Genomic DNA, 19,443 nt, shown 5'->3' with positions numbered 1-19,443 from the left:
TAATGCCTCATGCAAAGGGCAGTGTGAAGAGAGTCTTAACTATTGCTTGCTGTGCCTATGAGTATGCCAGGTTCCTCAGAACATCCACATTCATATGTATCATGCTTTAAAATAAATCCTGCTTTTCTGTTCTTACTATCAAACTTCCCCGCATTATAAGATATCTGCTCCTTCTTCCCTGTGGACTTAACCTGACATGTAGATTTTGAGAGCAGTGAAAAAAGAGAGAAGTTAGAGAGATGCATAAGACACTAAAAGTAACCTAGCCTGAGTCAAAAGATCACTCCCCCCTGTCAACCCTGAAGGGTTATGAGACTTGAAAGGGCCATCAGGAAGTAGCCAATTGATGCATTTTAAAGGAACAGGATCAACTCCATAAAGGTGTCATGGAGGTATTCAGGTCTATTTGATTCACAGCTTGTATTTATTTACAGTATATTCATAGAATCCTTACATTGCAGAAGGAGGCCATTCGGCCCATCAAGTCTGCACCAGCTCAGCATCTTACCAAGCTACCCCCTCCCCCAAAACCGACCTACCTGATCCCTGCAACCCCTAATCCACCTTACGTACAGAACTTGAAACACAAAGGGATAATTTAGCAAGGCCAATCCGCCTAACTTGCATGTATTTGGACTGTAATCATGTAATTAAACATAGCCAGATGCTTCACAAGAACATTAAAGCACAAAATTCAAGCAGCCTTTTTAAAGGGGTATTAGGATAGAAGGCCAAAAGTTTGTTCAAGGCATTAAGTTTTAAGGATAATCTTAAAACAGGGAAGAGAGGTGGAGAGATTTTGGGAGACAACTCTGTAACCCTAACCCAGGCAACTGAAGGTCCAGCCACCAGTTATGGAGCAAAGAAAATTGGGGATGCTCAGGAGGTCAAGAAGTAAGGATCTTAACTTGAGCGTAAACCATAATTGCAGCGACTGTGCATGGGTGAAGGACAAAGCAGACTGAATGATGCTTTTGAAGTTTATGTTACAGCGTTCACAGGCCCTCAGGCACTGCTTTGTAATCTGTCTGTAAAGCAGCTCTGCAGTATAAGAATTATTGGAATTATTAAGGTCATTCACAAGAGACTTGAGGCTAACAAGCCTTTGGAAGGGGAAACAACAGACATTTTAAATGAGTTCATAAATCCTCAAAGTGATAGGATAACTAAATTGTGATTATTGCTTGTTACAGAGTAGTGACATAGGTCAAGTCTCCATCTGGGGTTTGTCCTTTTCATCATATTAATAAATGGTAAGCTCAAAGGGTTTGAAAGTAAAATATTGTAAATTTACAGATTAAAAAACAGAAAAATATTGCATTTGTAGGGTATTTTGCCAAGTCTCATAAATGCCTCGAGGTAATTTATGTCTTCATGCTGGCAAACTTTGCAGCCATTTTAAAGCACAGCAGGATCCCAAGCATTGGCTGATTGGCCAATTAATCTGTTTACGTTGGCTGAGAGTGAGATGTTGAAACAATATTAAATTGTATGGCAAAGCAGGATGTTCTGAAGAAGGAGAATTAGTAGGGTGGGGTTATGAGAATAGGGCCTGGGTGGGATTGTGAAGTCTCGATGGGACAAATGGCCTCCTTCTGCACTGTAGGGATTCTATGATTCAATGAAGAAGAATAGCCAGAGAGATTTTAGCAGGAGGATCAGAAATGGAATTTAACACTGAGAAACAAAAGTATATTTGAACTGAAAATAGCAAAGGAATTACAAAATAAATTACAAAAATTAAGCGGTCCAATACTCTGTTGAAATGTGAGGGTGAGGAATAATCACTTCCTATCTCTAACCTCCTCCAGCTGTACAAGCAGGAGAACTCACTGCTTCGCCAATTCAGGCCTCTTATGAATCCCATAATTTTAATTGCTCCATCAGTGGTGACTGTGCCTTTAGTTGCCAAGGCCCTAAGCTCTGGCTTTCCCTTCCTGATCCTCTCTGCCTCTCTCTCCTCCTTTGAAGATGTTCCATAGAACGATCTTTTTGATTAAGCTTTTGATCACCTGCCCTAACATCTCCCAATGTGGCTCGGTGTCAGTTTTTGTCTGATATCGTTCCTTTGAGACATCTTGTGATGTTTAATGTGTTAAAGGCTCTAAATGCAAGTTGTTATTGAATAGGAATTACTGCCCTTGTTCAATTGCTGGTTGTGGTGTTTTTTTTCTGAACTAGAACCAATGAAGCTATCCTGCTGGCATTGTACGAAGCTGTTCATTTAAACAGAAACTTCATCACGGTATTAGCGCAGGTGAGCACGCTGACCTTACTCTGTGTCCAACTGAATGGTCTTTATTGAAACCCACAGAAGAGACTCTCCCAGTTTTGTTGGTGTATTGTTTCAAGCTGGCACAAGACTGATGAGAGAGCTGGCCATGGTCAGGGTGACAGCAGTGATGCTATGAAAGGCGTCACTGGCTCATGGCTTAAGAAATAGTTAAATCAGCCAGGGTACCTATTTTCAATCACTATCCCAAAGCAACTATGTGTCATCTCCTCTGCTTTTTCACACAGCCTCCAATGGTGGAATAGCCTGGATGTCTGGGTTCACAGATAAAAAATAGCCACTTGATTGAGAAGCTGAGCATCTGTGAAGCCCCAATCACAGATCGAGACAGCAGCTTCAAGATAGGAGGGTTGGAGGTATTGGACAGGAAGCCCTGCACTCTTTATTCTGTATGGGTGGTTGATGAAGATGAGATTTGGCCCATTCTCAACGCCACAATTGCATAACCTCACTCCATGGGTTCATGCATGAATACTGGTCACTTGGGGGAGGTATTGGAGCACACCTCGTGCACCCAGAGACCAAAAGGGAAAATGTCATCAGCTCTGGCAGCATTTGTAAGGAGAGAAAAGAACTGATGTTTTTACCCTTTGTCAAAATTGGTGGTAAATACCTTGTCCGACCTAAGAAATGGAAAACATTGAAGTTGGATAGGGGGAGAGAGAGACATATACAAATCCTGTCGGAGAGAAGACATTCCTGGAAGAGAAGTGGCAGTGAGTTAAACACTGGATAAAAGCAAATTACTGCAGATGCTGGAATCTGAAACCAAAAGAGAAAGTGCAATGTGTGTCTGTGATTCCTCCACTTGTGATTTGAACTGTCCTGCCATATGCAATTACCATTCACCTATCACTCCTGTTCTTGTTAACCGACATTGGCTCCTGGTCTGATAACGCTTTGATTGTAAAAGTCTCATCCTTGTATTTGCAATCTTTCACAATCATTCTCCCTTGTTCCGTAACTTCCTCAAGCTCTCCAGCTTACTGAAATCTCTGTGCTCCTTTAATTCTGGCCTCTTGCACTTTCACATATCGATAACCTGTCCTACCTAATATCTCCTTCAGTTCATAGTGATGAGGCAGGAGTTTGTGATTCCCCTGACAATAACTGATGCAGATTTGTGTCTGTGATTCTATCACTTTGTGATAGGACTTAGGTCTGTTCCAACACAAGTGTCCAACAACCTTCATGACTCTGTGGCCTGTGTGCAGATTCTTGGCTAGGGGCTCCCAAGATTGCAAATTCTCCATTGCTACAGGACTTGACGGGAGGAGCCTGGTAGAAGCCTGCGCATGACTTTGTTTAATGTGGGAACTGGGGCAGGGTGGCCATCATTTTTCACGTGACCTTGATGAGTTGGCGGTCAGATTTCAGTGACATGTCAAGTCACAGTGACTGGGACTACCTGATCACTGTAGCCTTTTTTGACCTTCACAGCCGACGAGATGCATAGTCTTCCTTCACCTTTTTTTTGCCATTTTGGGCCTCACTTTGCCTGGCACCCCGTCCCTCTGACACCTCAAGGAATCATCAGAGTACGCACACATCCACAAAGACGTTTACCCACACAATGATGCGACGTGTGACTGTGATTCCTCCATTTGTGATTTGAACTGTCCTGCTATATATAGTTGCTAGCCAGATATCACGGAGGGCTAAACAGCACAGGCCCCAATGTCTATACGTTAATGGGAATCTTTGCATTCCAAAAACTCATGGAGTGAACTTTCTAATTTTATTTCCAGCCCCTATTTGTTTACTTAGCTGGTAGGGAAAGGAGAGAGATTAGCATTGAACGTCAGTGCAGCCACCATTCACAACCAGATAAGCTGTGAATGGTTGCTCAGTTCTCCTGGGACCAGCAGATAAGTCCAGGGTCACTAGTGAATGGAGATATCCTTGATGCACGATTAGATTCCCCCAACAATCAAATGCAAGAATCTTATGCGGTCCCTGATTTTGACAAATAGATACCGTCAATCAAAAGTTAAACATGTTTGGAAATGACATTTTAAAAATGTTAGTAATTGTTAATGTAAGGATTATTCGATGTGTGTTTGGGATAAAGTTTCTAATTGCAATGTTGCTTTTATTAAACCCAGAGCCACCCAGATATGGGCCTAGTTAGTATTCCAACGACACCGACATTACCTACAACTCCGACCACGCCTTTGGGAAACACGTCTCCTTCATCAGATGGCAAGTCTTCCTGAAATTATTTACTTCCTTCTGTTTCTGCCAACTGCTCCCCTCCTTTTCCTGAAGGTGCTGACCCCAGCCCAGTCTCTAGGTTCCTGAAGAGACTCCAGTATTTTGCACAGTGTGCGTTCTTCACTGTAATCCCAAGCAATGCTATTGGAATGGGAATGGTTGGGGGGGTGGAGTGGAGATTGGGAGGGAATTTAATCCCGTCCTTAGCTCAACATTCACACACAGTTCACAGGTAGGGTTGACGGGACAGTGATGAGGAATGGAATCCCTTGCTGTTGCCCAATGTGTAGCATCGACAAGATGCACTGCAACAACTCACCAAGCCTCCTTCAATAGCACTTTTCAACCCTGTAACCTCCACCACCTAGAAAGACAGGGACAGCAGATGTGTGGGACCACCACCACCTGCAAGTTCCCCACAAGCCTCACACTATCCTGACTTGGAAATATATCGTAGTTCCTTCACTGTCACAGGGTCAAAATCCTGGAACTCCCTTCACAGCAGCACTGTGGGTGTAAAAACAATATGGATTACAGAGGTTCATGAACAACAAAAAGAACAGTACGGCACATGAACAGACCCTTTGGCCCTCCAAGCCTGCGCTGATCACTTATACCTATATAAACTAACTGTTGGGAGAACAATTCCAGTTTATTCGATCCTCATAGCTAATACCCTCCATACCAGGCAACATCTGATAAACCTTTTCTGCACTCTCTCCAAAGCCTCCATGTCCTTCTGGTAGTGTGGTGACCAGAATTGGGCACAATATTTCAAATGTGGCCCAACCAATGTTTTATATAACTGTAACATAATTTGCCAACTTTTATACCCAGTGCCCTGTCCAATGAAGGCAAGCATGCCATATGCTTTCTTCACCACCTTTTCTACCTGTGCTGCCACTTTTAAGGATCTGTGGACCTGTACTCCCAGATCTCTCCATGTGTCTACTCTCCTGATTGTCCAGCCGTTTATTTTATAACTTCCACCTGAATTAGATCTACCAAAACACATCACCTCACATTTGTCCAGATTAAATTCCATCTGCCATTTCTCTGCCCAATTTCCCAGCCTATCTACATCCTACTGTATTCTCTGACAATCTTCGTCACTATCCACAACTCCAGAAATCTGAGTCATAGAGGTTTACACCATGGAAACGGGCCCTTCGGACCAACTTGTCCATGCCACCCTTTTTTTTAAAACTCCTAAGCTAATCCCAATTGCCCATTTTTGGCCCATATCCCTCTAAACCCATCGTACCCATATAACTATCTAAATGCTTTTTAAAAGATAAAATTGTGCCCACCTCTCCTACTACCTTTGGCAGCTTGTTGCAGACACTCACCACTCTCTGTGTGGAAAAAACTGCTCCTCTGCACACTTTTGTATCTCTCCCCTCTCATCTTAAACCTATGCCCTCTAGTTTTAGACTCCCCTACCTTTGGGAAAAGATATTGACTATCTACCTTGTCTACGTCCCTCATTATTTTATAGATTCCATAAGATCACCACTCAGCCTCCTATGCTGCAGAGAAAAAATCCTGGTCTATTCAGCCTCTCCTTATAACTCAATCCATCAAGTCCTGGTAGCATCCTAGTAAATCTTTTCTGCACTCTTTTTAGTTTAATAATATTCTTTCTATAATAGGGTGACCATAACTGTACACAGTATTCCAAGTGTGGCCTTACCAATGTCTTGTCCAACTTCAACAAGACGTCGCAACTCCTGCATGCAAAGTTCTGATCGATGAACCCAAACATGCCGAATGCTGCCTTTACCACTCTGTCCACCTGTGATTCCACTTTCAAGGAGCAATGAACATGTATCCCTAGATCTCTTTGTTCTGTAACTCTCCCAACGCCCTACCATTAACTGAATAAGTCCTGCCCTGGTTCAGTCTACCAAAATGCATCACCTAGCATTGTTCTAAATTAAACTTCATCTGCCATTCATCAGCCCACTGGCCCAATTGATCAAGATCCCGTTGCAATTGGAGATAACTTTCTTCACTGTCCACTATGCCACCAATCTTGGTGTCATCTGCAAACTTAATAACCATGCCCCCTATATTCTCATCCAAATCACTAATATAAATGACAAATAATTGTGGGCCCAGCACTGATCCCTGAAGCACACTGCTGGTTACAGGCCTCCAGTTTGAAAAACAACTCTCTACAGCCACCTTCTGGCTTCTATCAAGAAGCCAATTTTGTACCCATTTAGATACCTCACCCTGGATCACGTGAGATTTAACCTTATGCAACAACCTACCATGCGGTACCATGTCAAAGGACTTGTGTAAGTTCATATAGACAACATCAACTGCACTGCCCTCATCTACACTCTTGGTTACCCCTTCAAAAAACTCAATCAAATTTGTGAGATATGATTTTCCACTCACAAAGCCATGCTGACTGTCCCTAATCAGTCATTGCATCTCTAAATGCCTGTAGATCCTGTCTTTCATCCACAAACTCGCTAATCAGACCAGCTAGGTTTTGTTCCAAGTCATTTATATATATATTTTGCAAACAGCAGTGGTCCCGGTACTGATCCCTGCAGAACACCACCAGCCACAGACCTCCATTCAGGAAAGCAGCCTTCTACCTCTACCCCCTGTCTTCTGAAAGCGGCTCACCATCACCTTCTCGATGGCAGTTGGGGATGGACAACAAATGTTGTCCAGCCAGCGACACCCAGGTCCTGTGAAAGATTTTCTTTTTAAACCCACTGCTCCATCCATCCAGTTTTAGCACCTGCCACTGATGTCTTGGCAGAGACAGTCCAACTGAGTGCAGCACTGTTTGGCCAAACCCTGGAATTGCCAGTGACAAATCTTAGGAAAAGGGGCAGTATTCCAGGTTGCTTTGAGCGGAGTTATTGGTGGTGTAGTTTTATTTTCTGGTGCAGATTCGGAGATGCCATGTTGTGTTGAATGCTGATTCTACTGTATGGTCAAACAACACGGCATCGCACGAATGCTGTCACAGAAGCTGCGACTACACAAAATGTCAGTTCCCAAAAGCCCCTCACTGGATGTTTGAATATATACCTGTGTGCACCAAAGTACAGATCAAGAATAGACCAAGCATCCATCCAGTCGCTCTGTCCAGGGTGGCACGATGTCACAATGGTTAGCACTGGTGTCTGACAGCGCTAAGGACACAGATTCAGTTCCAGGCTTGGCTGACTATCTGTGTGGAGTTTGCATCTTCCCCAACTCTGTGTCTGTGTGGGCCTCCTCTGGGTGCTCCAGTTTCCTCCCACAATTCAAAGGTGTGCTGGTTAGGTGAATTGGCCATGCTAAATTACCCCCAAGTACCCCAAGATATGTAGATTAGGGGAATTAGCAGGGTGAATATGTGGGGGTACGAGGATAGGGCCTAGGTAGGGTGCTCCATTGGAGAATCAGTGCAGACACGATGGGCCGAATGGCCTCTTCTCTACTGTGGGGATACTGGAGATTCTGTCCAGTTACTTACATTCTGCACTGCTCTGCTGTCTGCTTAACTTAACCTCTTAAGGGAAAGTTCTTTAAATATTTACCTAACTACATCCCTTGTGCTCTATTGTTGGCTGAGTAGAACTCCAGATTATCTGTTGTGTCCCACGCACTCCTATGATCAATATTGGATGGTTGCATAGCTAAGTAGAACGGCAAAATAAACTGTTTTCTGTGGTAGGAGGCTAGATAACCAGAGCACACAGATTGAAGGTAATTGGCAAAAGAGTTGGAGGGGGGCGGGGGGAGATAATTTTTTTATGCAGTTGGGCTACTCTCATTTGCTGTGTAAACGCAGAAGGATGCCTTGGGACTTTTTCAGCTCCCGCTCACTGTTTAAATCCCAAATTAAAGTCAGTCCGTAATAATTTGATGAAAAGGTGAGAATGAGGAGAAACTCATTCTTGTTGGCAGGAAGCTCGGTAACCAGAGGGCACAGATTGAAGATCAAAGTCAGGGTGAAATGAGAACTTTTCTTATGCAGCAGTTCGTAATTTGAAATGTGTTGCCTGAAAGGTGGAATGAATTGGATAAATAGTTGAAAAGGAAATATTTGCAGGGCTACAGGGAATGGGCATACAAAGTGATGCTAATTGGACAGAGCTGGCAGCAGCATGTGCTGGGTCCTGACTTCCTGAGTTATTACAAAGGAATGTACAACACAGGAACAGGCCCTCCAAGCTTGCATCGGTCATGATGCCTGCCTAAACTAAAACTGTATGCACTTACGGAGTCCATATCCTTCCATTCCCATTCTATTTATGTATTCAGTTAGATGCCTCTTAAATGCCACGATCGTACCTGCTCCCACCACCTCCCTGGGCAGCATGTTTTGACATTCACCATAAGAACATAAGAACATAAGAAATAGGAGCAGGAGTAGGCCATCTAGCCCTTCCCCGCCATTCAATAAGATCATGGCTGATCTGTTGTGGCTCAGTTCCACTTTCCCGCCCTCTCCCCATAACCCTTAATCCCCTCTCTTATCAAGAACCCATCAACCCGCTTCTTAAAAATATTTAGCGAGGCAGCCTCCACCACTTCAACGGGCAGAGAATTCCAGAGATTCACCACCCTTTGAGTGAAGAAGTTCCTCCTCAACTCCGTTCTAAACCGCCTCCCCTTTATCTTGAGGCTGTGCCCCCTAGTCCTACTGTCTTTTTTGAGCGGGAAGAGTCTCTCCACCTCTATCCTATCCATCCCATTCATCATCTTATACGTCTCAATGAGATCTCCCCTCATTCTTCTAAACTCTAACGAGTACAAGCCTAGTTTATTCAGCCTCTCCTCATAGCTCAATCCCCTCAACTCCGGTATCAGCCTAGTAAACCTCCTCTGCACTCCCTCCAGGGCCAAAATATCCTTGCGCAGGTGCGGCGCCCAAAACTGCACACAGTACTCCAGCTGCGGCCTCACCAATGCCCTATACAGCTGCAGCAAGACCTCCCTACTTTTATATTCAATCCCTCTCGCTATGAAGGCCAGCATCCCATTCGCCTTCCTGACCACCTGCTGCACCTGCAAGCTGGGTTTTTGCGACTCATGCACAAGGACCCCGAGGTCCCTCTGCACCGTCGCCTGCTGCAGTTTTTCGCCACGTAAGTAATAGTCCTTCCTACCATTATTCCTACCAAAGTGGACCACCTCACACTTGCCAACATTAAATTCCATTTGCCATTTCCTGGCCCATTCGCCCAGCCTATCTAGATCCTTCTGCAGACTCTCCACACCCTCCGCACAATTTGCCTTTCCCCCAATCTTGGTGTCATCAGCAAATTTCGACACCCTGCACTCGGTTCCCTCCTCCAGATCATCTATATAAATGGTAAATAGCTGAGGCCCCAGCACCGACCCCTGGGGCACCCCACTAGTCACCAACCGCCAATCCTCTGTGTAAAAAAAAAAATTTGCCTTGCACACCTTCTCTAATCTTTTCCCCATGCGCCTTAAACCTATGTCCCCTTGTACTTGACTTTTCTACCCTAGGAAAGAGCATCTGACTATCCACTCTGTCCACACCACTTGTAAACTTCTTTCAGGCCCCTCAATGTCCATCATTCCAGTGAAAATAAACTGAGTTTATCCATCCTGTCTTCATAGCTAATACCCTCCAGACCAGGCATTACATTCCACAGTTCAACGTACGAATATGAACAAGAAGCAGGAGTAGACCATTCAGCTCCTTGGGCCTGCTCCACCATTTAATAAGATCATGATTGATCTGATAGCATAGAATCATAGAATCCTACAGTGCGGAAGGAGGTCATTCAGCCCAACGAGTCTGCACCGACCCACTTTTTTAAAAATCTTACTCAGGCCCTATCCCTGAAACCTCACATATTTATCTGGCTAATCCACCTAACCTGCATATCACGGGGCAGCACTAAGGGCCAGTTTAGCATGGCCAATCTACCTAATTCACACATTTTTGGAGCTTGGGAGGAAACTGGAAGAAATCCACGCTGACATGGGAGAATGTGCAAACTCCACGCACACAGTCATCCGAGGTTGGAATTGAATCTGGCCTCTGGCGCTGTGACGCAGCAGTGCTAACCGCCGTGCCACTGTGTTGCCCCAATGTCAAGTCTTCATCCTGCCTCCCATCGAAAAACTATCACCCTCTTGTTTCCCAAGAATTTATCCCCCTCAGCCTTAAAAATATTCAAATACTCTGCTTTTACCATCTTCAGGAAGAGAGTTCCAAGATTCATGACTTCCTGAGAGAATAAGTTATGCCTTACGCCTGTCTAAATGTGTGACCCCATATTTTTGAACAGTGATCTCTCGTTCTAGGTTCTTCCGCAAGAGGAAACATGTTCTCCACATCTGCCCTGTCAAGACCCTTCAGGATCCTGTATGTTTTTAATGAATCTGGACATTCCAGTGAGGGGAGGCTAGATTAGAACTGGGACTTTTCCTTCACAAGCAGGGAATTTGGAAGAAAGCTCTTTACCCACAGCGTTGTAAGAATGTGGAACTCATTGCCAAGGGAGGGTTGAGGTCAGTAGTCAAGGTGCAGTTAAAGAGAAACTTATGAGGTAGATAGGAATCCCATAGAAACAGTACAGTTCAGAAGAAGGTCATTTGGCCCATTGAGTGTGCACTGACTCACCACATCTGACCCAGGCCCTCCAGCCCTATCCACATAACCCTGTGCATTTGCCGTGGCCAATCAGTGTAACCTACAATGGAAGGTTATGCCAACAGAGTTAGATGAGGAAAAATGTGAACAGAGTCGAGTGGAGCATAAACACCCTCGTGGACTGAATAACCTCTTCCCATTACTGCTTATTCCTTGTATTTCTATGTAACTCAGATGCTGAGGCTCATTGCAGCTACTGTGTAAGATACTGTGCTGATTACAATCATATTACTTGGTACAGTCTGGAGACAGGTCCCTGATCGTTAAAGTAGAACTGTGTTTCATTTAATTTCTCTCTATTTCTTTCCACTACAGTAATTAATTCTTCAGAATTGCCACTGGATCCAAACTTGCACACCAGCAATCTCCTCATCACTTTCCTCAAGTATTGCTCCATTGTCATGCAGGATACAAAAGGTAAGGAAAGCAAATTATGACCAAAAGAAAGATTTTGGGGCCTGTTTAATATTATTGTCCTATTCTACCATTCAGTTACATCATGGCTGCTCTGTCCCTTAAATCCGTTTACCTGCCTTTGTTCCATATCTATAAGTATAAATTTATTGTAAGTTTATTTTTTAGTCACAAGTGAGGCTTACATTAATACTGCAATGAAGTTACTGTGAAATTCCTTGAGGCGTCACAGTCTGACGTCTGTTGCGGCCAATGCACCTAGCCAGCACGTCTTTCAGACTGTGGGAGGAAACCGGAGCCCCCAGAAGAGATCTACGCGGACACAAGGAGAGCATGCAAACTCCACACAGACAGTGACACAGCCAGGAATCAAACCCTGGCACTATGAGGCAACAGTGCTAACCACTGTGGTACCCTTTATTCAACAGACATCTCTCCCATTTGTAATTTCTAATTGACCTCCAGAATCCAGTCTTTTGGAAGCGGGAGTTCCAGATTTCCACTGCACTTCTGTGGGTCGATCATGGAACTAAGAATCCATTGGCATTATCAATATACCTACACCACACAAACTATAGCAGTTCAGTCCGTACTTGATAGGATTTTGCAATGGGCAATAGATCGTGGCATTGCCAGGGATGGTCACATCCCATGAATGGATAATGCAAAGGCATTGCTGTCCAGTATGAACTGGGTGCCAGAACAGCTGGGTGTAATTCTCACCTGAAATTGGTGGTCTCATCTATATTTTCCTGGTAAACTGCAGGAACCTTGCTGGATTTCCCTGGATACAGGAGTTGTATTGTCTTGTTGAAGTTGTACAAGACATTAGTAAGGCCAAACTTGGAATTCGGTGTGGAATGGTTGATGGGTTTTTGATAAGAGAGGGGATTAAGGGTTATGGGGAGAAAGCGGGAAAGTGGAACTGAGCAGCGACAGATCAGCCATGATCTTATTGAATGGCGGGGCGGGCTCGAAGGGCTAGATGGCCTACTCCTGCTCTTATTTCTTATGTTCTTATGTTAATTCTGGTCACACTGTTATAGAAATGATATTATTAAACTAGAAAGAATGCAGAAAAGATTTACTAGGATGCTACCGGGACTTGATGGATTGAGATAAGGAGAGTCTGGATAGACTGGGACTTTTTTCTCTGGAGCGTGGGAGGCTGAGGGATGATTTTATAGAGGTCTACAAAAAAATGAGGGGCACAAATCAGCTAGACAGTCAATATCTTTTCCCAAAGGTAGGAACATCTAAAACTAGAGGGCATAGGTTTAAGGTGAGAGGGGAAGAGGTACAAAAGTGTCCAGAGGGGCAATTTTTTCACATAGAGGGCGGTGAGTGTCTAGAACGAGCTGCCAGAGGTAATAGTAGAGGTGGGTACAATTTTGTCTTTTAAAAAGCATTTAGTTAGTTACATGGTAGATGGGTTTAGAGGGATATGGGCCAAATGCAGGCAATTGGTATGAGCTTAGGGGTTCTGAAAACAAAAAGCGCGACATGGACAAGTTGGGCTGTAGGGCTTGTCTCCGTGCCGTAAACCTCTATGACTCTGTGACAGCTTCACGACAAGAGGGATTTCAATTTCAGGCCAATTATGTCACCGAATGCAAACCTTGGAAGGGTGGAATTTAGGCAATCCAGTGCAGGGAAGGAGAAGTGCATGGTGGTCAAGGATAGCCCTGGTTCTAATGTGGAGCTGTGAGGAGCCAGCGACTATCGTTCAAAGAATTTTGTATGGCGGTCGCTTTAAGGCTAGTCCACTTACAGTCTGGTCACTTTGAAAGCAACTGGTTTGCTACTGACTGTGTGCAGGGCAATCCAGTTTGATAATGGCGTTCTCAAGCAGGCAGTACCCAAAGCCCTCCTTTGCTGCAGTGTGCTGAACAGTGATCTCCTGGCTGAGACCATGCATGTGCCTGCCATTCACATCTGATTTTATGTCGGTAAATTGTCTTCAAATTCACTAGGCTTGAAGGTGCATTTTACCCTTTTCTTGGCAGAATAAGTGCTGGGAGGCTGTTACCTCTTGGTTGGAGAGTCTTGAACTAGGAATCTACCTCAAAGGATGCAGGTTTAGCCATTTAGGGCTGAGATTTCTTCACACAGAGGCTTGTGAATCTTTGAAACTCACTACTGCAAAGCTGTGTACACTCAGTCATTGAGTATATTCAAAGCTGACAGCACTAGACTTGTGTACCTGGAGGAAATGAAAGGGTATGGAGCTTGTGGTAAGAAAGTGGTGGTGAGGTAAAAGATAAACCATGACCGAATGGTAGAGCAGCTTGAGGAACAAAATGGCCGCCTGCTTTTTAAAAAATATTTTCTGTGATATCTCTGAGTCAGTGCAGTTGTGTAATAATATCTGCATCGTGTTACAGTTTATATTGCTGTTCATGTCTTTGTGTGATAAATCAGGATTCTTGATCCCTGGGATGCGTAGAGACATTGCAACACAGAAAGGAGGCCATTTGACACTTTGTGTCAAGGCTAGCTTCCCACCAAGCCTTTTCCCTGTCAGCTTTTGATATTTCTATTCCTTGAATATTTATCTAATTCTCTGTTAATCCTTGCAATTGCCTCAGTTTGAATGTCCTCCTGTTCTTGAAGAAAGCCTGTGGATTTAACACTTTGCCATTGCCAGTTCTCCAATATAAATGAGCTTTTGCTATTATCTCCCTGTGAGCTCTCAATGCATATCCAGCATTGTGAAAGGGCAAGGGCGAGTCTGTTGAAGTGCCATATTGTTCTGAATTCTGTAAAGGACAATAAGTGACTCTGCGCTGCTGACTCAGTCTTCCCTTGTTATTGTGCTTTATGCTTTCATACTGCTGGAATGCAGCCAAGTTCTGTGCAGCACCCTCTTAAGTGACATGCACTGTAAATGGTACTTGGAGTGTTCCTCATCTGCAGCCAGCAGTGACTGATCTGAAAGAGTGACAGTCATAATTCTCCTATGCAAATGTGAAGTGATTTTTATTTTTTTTAAATCAGCTTCCAACCCCCATTCTTTCTTCTAGTGTGAATCACTGATTCATGTATTGGGCTACAGATTCCTCAGGCAGTGCCAGCCGTGCAGCCCATCACTGTCGGTGCCCATGAAGGCTCAGTTGTGGTACCATTTTTCTCTAACTCAGATAGTCATGCTTCATGCAACACTTGAGCGTGTCTTTCTCACTGGAATATTAAAGGAGCTCCACTTTAAGACCTGCCATTATTCAGATGTTACACTAAACTCAGGCTCCTTACCTCTGCTGCCGCCTTCTCCTCTCTCTCTCTCTCTCTCTCTCTCTCCCCCCCCACCAAATGAAGGAAACGGTCTGGTGGAAATATTTGATGCTGAGCTTGGAGAGTAGATCCAGTGTCCCAGCCAATCCCTTAACCAGTGCCACTGAAAACCAATGATCTGGTCAGCCTCTCATTGCTATTTCTGGGAGCTTGCTGTGCACAAACTGGTCTTCTTGCATTCTATATTACAACAGTGACTACACTTCAAACAATGACTTAATTGGTTGTAAAGTGCTTTGAGATAATCTGAGACTGTGTTCACAGGCTTTCAGTGTTAAACCAGAGCTGCAGATTGCATTACAACCGTGTCCAAACCTGTTCTCCCCTATCTTTTAACATGTGTAATTTTCAGCGTTAGTCACAGATATTGATTAGGATATCACTCTCCACTTCCCCATTACATCCTTCCACACTCACATTCAGAGCTGTCAGAAATTCACAGCCTGCAATTGCTGTCTCACTGCTGCCTCTTGTAATTTTCTAATCTATAGCGTGAATTCTTCTTTCAGATGAGCATCGGTTGAACAGTGCCAAACTCTGCCTGATCATCCTTACCTGCATCGCAGAGGTAAGTACAAAACACTTTGGAAGGAGTAACAGGAATACAGAGTACTGGGCTAATGGTAAGTTACTTAGTAGTGTGGTTGAGCAGAGAGATCTCGGTGTCCATGTGCATAGCTCCCTGAAAGTTGGCACCCTGGTTGACAGGGTTGTTAAGAAGGCGTACAGTGTGTTAATTTTTATTGGTAGAGGGATTGAGTTTAGGAGCCATGAGGTCATGTTGCAGCTGTACAAAACTCTGGTGCGGCCGCACTTGGAGTATTGTGTACAGTTCTGGTCACAGCATTATAGGAAGGATAAGGAAGCATTGGAAAGGGTGCAGAGGAGATTTACCAAGATGTTGCCTGGTATGGTGGGAAGGTCTTAAGAGGAAAGGCTGAGGGACTTGAGGCTGTTTTCATTAGAGAGAAGAAGGTTAAGAGGTGACCTAATAGAAGCATATAAGATGATCAGAGGATTAGATAGGGTGGACAGTATGAGCCATTTTCCTCAGATGGAGATGGCTAGCACAAGGGGACAAAGCTTTAAATTGAGGGGTGATAGATATAGGACAGATGTCAGAGGTAGGTTCTTTACTCAGAGACTAGTAAGGGCATGGAATGCCGTGCCTGCAACTGTAGCGGATTTGCCAACATGAAGGGCATTTAAATGGTCATTGGATAAACATATGGGTGATATTGGAATAGTGTAGGTTAGATGGGCTTTAGATTGGTTTCACAGGTCGGCGCAACATCGAGGGCCGAAGGGCCTTTATTGCGCTGTTATGTTCTATGTTCTACTTGTACCACCTGCATTCCATTTTACTGTCAGCTCTTGTAACACTTGTTACAGTGTTGGCCTATTAAATACCCTTAGGGTAGGTACAGCGCGGGGTTAGATACAGAGTAAAGCTCCCTCTACACTGTCCCCATCAAACACTCCCAGAACAGGTACAGCATGGGGTTAGATATAGAGTAAAGCTCTCTTTACACTATCCCCATCAAACCCTTCCAGGACAGTTGCAGCACAGAGTTAGATACAGAGTAAAGCTCCCTCTACACTGTCCCCAACACTCCCAGGACAGGTACAGCACAGGGTTAGATACAGAGTAAAGCTCCCTCTACACTGTCCTCATCAAACACTCCCAGGACAGGTACAGCATGGGGTTAGACACAGAGTAAAGCTCCCTTTATACTGTGCCAACACGAACAGGGCAAGTTAAACATGGTTTTGATGCAAAGTACATTTCCATCTAATGTGCTCCAACAATATGCTCAGTCTTGCCCTGTCTGCTGCAGTGACACTCGCTCTGTAAGTTCATGGTTTAGACTCCTTCTGCTCCGTTTTGTTACAGGATCAATATGCGAATGCTTTCCTGCATGATGACAACATGAACTTCCGGGTGAACTTGCACAGAATGGTGAGTATTAAAAGATGCTCGGTGAACATTTCCCTGCTATAGAAATACCCAGTATCGCTGCCTCAGATCTTTAATTGCCAGACTTTCCAAGGAACCTCAAGAGACTGTAGCAGCAAGAGGGAAAAGAGTTTGGGCTGTTAGTATCCTCCCAGATTGGCACTAGTGTATATTTATCAGAACACGGCAACAGTGGGCAGTCTGTACCCATCTGTGAAGGTGCTTAACAGCCAGTTCATCTGGGGATGAAACAGTCCTCAGTGAACATGTGAGTGAAGTAAAATTCAGTACCCCCTTGGAAAAACCGTACATCATAGAACCAAAGAATGCCTACAGGGCAGAAAAAAGGCCATTTGGCCCATTGAGCCAGCACCAACGACAATCCCACCCAGGCCCTATCCCTGTAACCCCACATATTTACCCTGCTAATGATTGGCAATTTAGCATGGCCAATCAACCTGATCCACACATCTTTGGACTGTGGGAGGAAACTGGAGCACTGGGCGGAAACCCACGCAGACACAGGAAGTATGTGCAGTCACCCAAGGCTGGAATTGAATCTGGGTCACTGGTGCTGTGGGGCAGCAGTGCTAACCACTGTGCTACTATGCCACTTTTATGTGGGGTCCTTTCTGAAATGTTAACTTGTTTCTTCACTTTTAATTGTTGCCTGATCTCCACTTTCTGCTATTATTCAAAGTTAGCTTCTGTTTTACAATGTCATCAGAGATGGTGCATGAGGTCAAGTAATGATTTTACCGAGCAGTGATCTTAACCTTGGACATGATGAGTGCATCTCATTCCAGGATTAAGTCTTCCTTACTTTGCCCACTCATTAATTTGGGAAAAGGAGTATGTTTCACAGTCAATCACCATTGTCCCATCATCAGTCCCATGACAGGTACAGCATGGAGTTAGATACGGAGTAAAGCTCCCTCTACGTTGTCCCCATCGAACACTCCCAGGACAGGAACAGAATAGGTTTAGATACAAAGTAAAGCTCCCTCTGCACTGTCCCTATCAAACACCATGTGGAGATGCCGGTGTTGGACTGAGGTAAACACAGTAAGAAGCCTCACAACATCAGGTTAAAGTGCAACAGGTTTATTTGGTAGTAAACGCCACTCACTTTCAGAACGCTGACTGGAACGGAATGGAACACTGATTGGACTCGAAACGTCAGCTCTTTTCTCTCCTTAACAGATGCTGCCAGACCTGCTGAGATTTTCCAGTATTTTCTCTTTTGGGAACTGTAACCTGGTATCGTGTGACCTCTCATCTTGTCCACCTCAGTCCAACACTGGCATCTCCACATCAAGATTTTGAGAGAAATCCAAAATGTAATATCTAGGACTGAGACCCTTCTTCAGGACCTCATCGGAGTCTTGAGTATCCGTTCTCACTGTTCATACTCTGTCAGATACCATAGGTTTGCTTTCTTTTTGATTTTCTAGTGCTTTCTCTGGTAAACCTTCAACTTGTTAAAATGATGTTTATTTTGATTGGAGTTCAGCTGGTATTGCAATAATGAAGCAGAAATCAAAACAGGATTTCAGTGTTTCATGTGTGACAGGATTGAGTAAAAAGTCTGACAACACCAGGTTTTAGTCCAACCTATTTATTTGATAATATACTCACTAGCTTTCGGGGTTACCCCCTTCGTCAGGTGAATGGAGAACTCTCCATTCACCTGACGAAGGGGGTAACCCCGAAAGCTAGTGCGTATATTATCAAATAAATAGGTTGGACTAAAACCTGGTGTTGTCAGACTTTTTACTGTGTTTACGCCAGTCCAACGCCGGCATACCCACATCATGACAGGATTGAGGCAGGAGATGGATATAGAGTTGACCTGTCAAAAAAGAGCTAATGGTCTCTGTATTATTCGTGATCTTTTTAAATTACTTTCTAGCCCATGAGACATCGGAAGAAAGCTGCAGAGAAGAACATCCCCTCACGGCCTCTGGTCTGTGCTGTGTTGGGTAAGTGTCTTTGCTTGTCTGTTCCCTCTGTGAATGATGATTGGAGTTTGTTAAACAATGACCCCTGGGGTAAAAAAAATACAATGCTCAGGATTCACAGTTAAAAATGATGAATGTTGAGAAAGCAACCTCCTCAGTTCAGGGATTGCGGATAGTCTATCTGAGAGAAATGAGTTACACTGTCCATGGTGCGAATGGCTCCAAGCCATCACAGACCCCGCTCCTGGATTATTAGTAGAGAGCCAGCCTTGGGTGTTAGCACTCGATAGGCTTCAGCTCTCTGTATTGTCGAGCAGAACCCAGTATATCTGGGAAGGCTGATGCACAGCACCACATGTAACATCAGAAGGATACAAGAATTGGTAGTGATCTCCTCTCCGCTTTCCTCCCTGCCTTTATAATTCTTGACTTTCTTGTCGATCAAAATCTGTCTTAACTCAGTGTGAATATGTTCAGTGAGCCAGTCTCTACTTCCCTCTGAGAGAAACAAATTCTCATCTCAGTCTTACAAGGATGACCCCTCATTTTGAAACTGTGTCCCCTATTTCAAGATTCCCCACAAGGGGGAACATGCTACCTACATCTACACTGCCAAGTCCTCTCAGGATCTTAACGTTTCAATAAGATGACTTCTCATTCTTCT

At 44.2% G+C, this 19,443-nt stretch overlaps 1 protein-coding gene across 1 annotated transcript in view; it reads left to right on the top strand.

The window, feature by feature from the left end:
• Positions 1-19,443, top strand: part of armh3 (armadillo like helical domain containing 3) — a 170,020-nt gene that overhangs the window by 50,118 nt on the left and 100,459 nt on the right. Inside the window, exons 13-18 of the mRNA XM_080205969.1 lie at positions 2,182-2,257; positions 4,399-4,495; positions 11,472-11,573; positions 15,371-15,429; positions 16,756-16,821; positions 18,731-18,800. Coding sequence (XP_080062095.1) covers positions 2,182-2,257; positions 4,399-4,495; positions 11,472-11,573; positions 15,371-15,429; positions 16,756-16,821; positions 18,731-18,800 — 470 coding nt within the window. The remainder of the gene's footprint in view (positions 1-2,181; positions 2,258-4,398; positions 4,496-11,471; positions 11,574-15,370; positions 15,430-16,755; positions 16,822-18,730; positions 18,801-19,443) is intronic.

Source organism: Carcharhinus amblyrhynchos, chromosome 17 (genome assembly GCF_965287045.1).
Source record: "Carcharhinus amblyrhynchos chromosome 17, sCarAmb.v2.hapA, whole genome shotgun sequence".
In the NCBI taxonomy this organism is placed as follows: Eukaryota; Metazoa; Chordata; class Chondrichthyes; order Carcharhiniformes; family Carcharhinidae; genus Carcharhinus; species Carcharhinus amblyrhynchos.
This window is presented reverse-complemented; position numbering and strand designations above follow the sequence as displayed.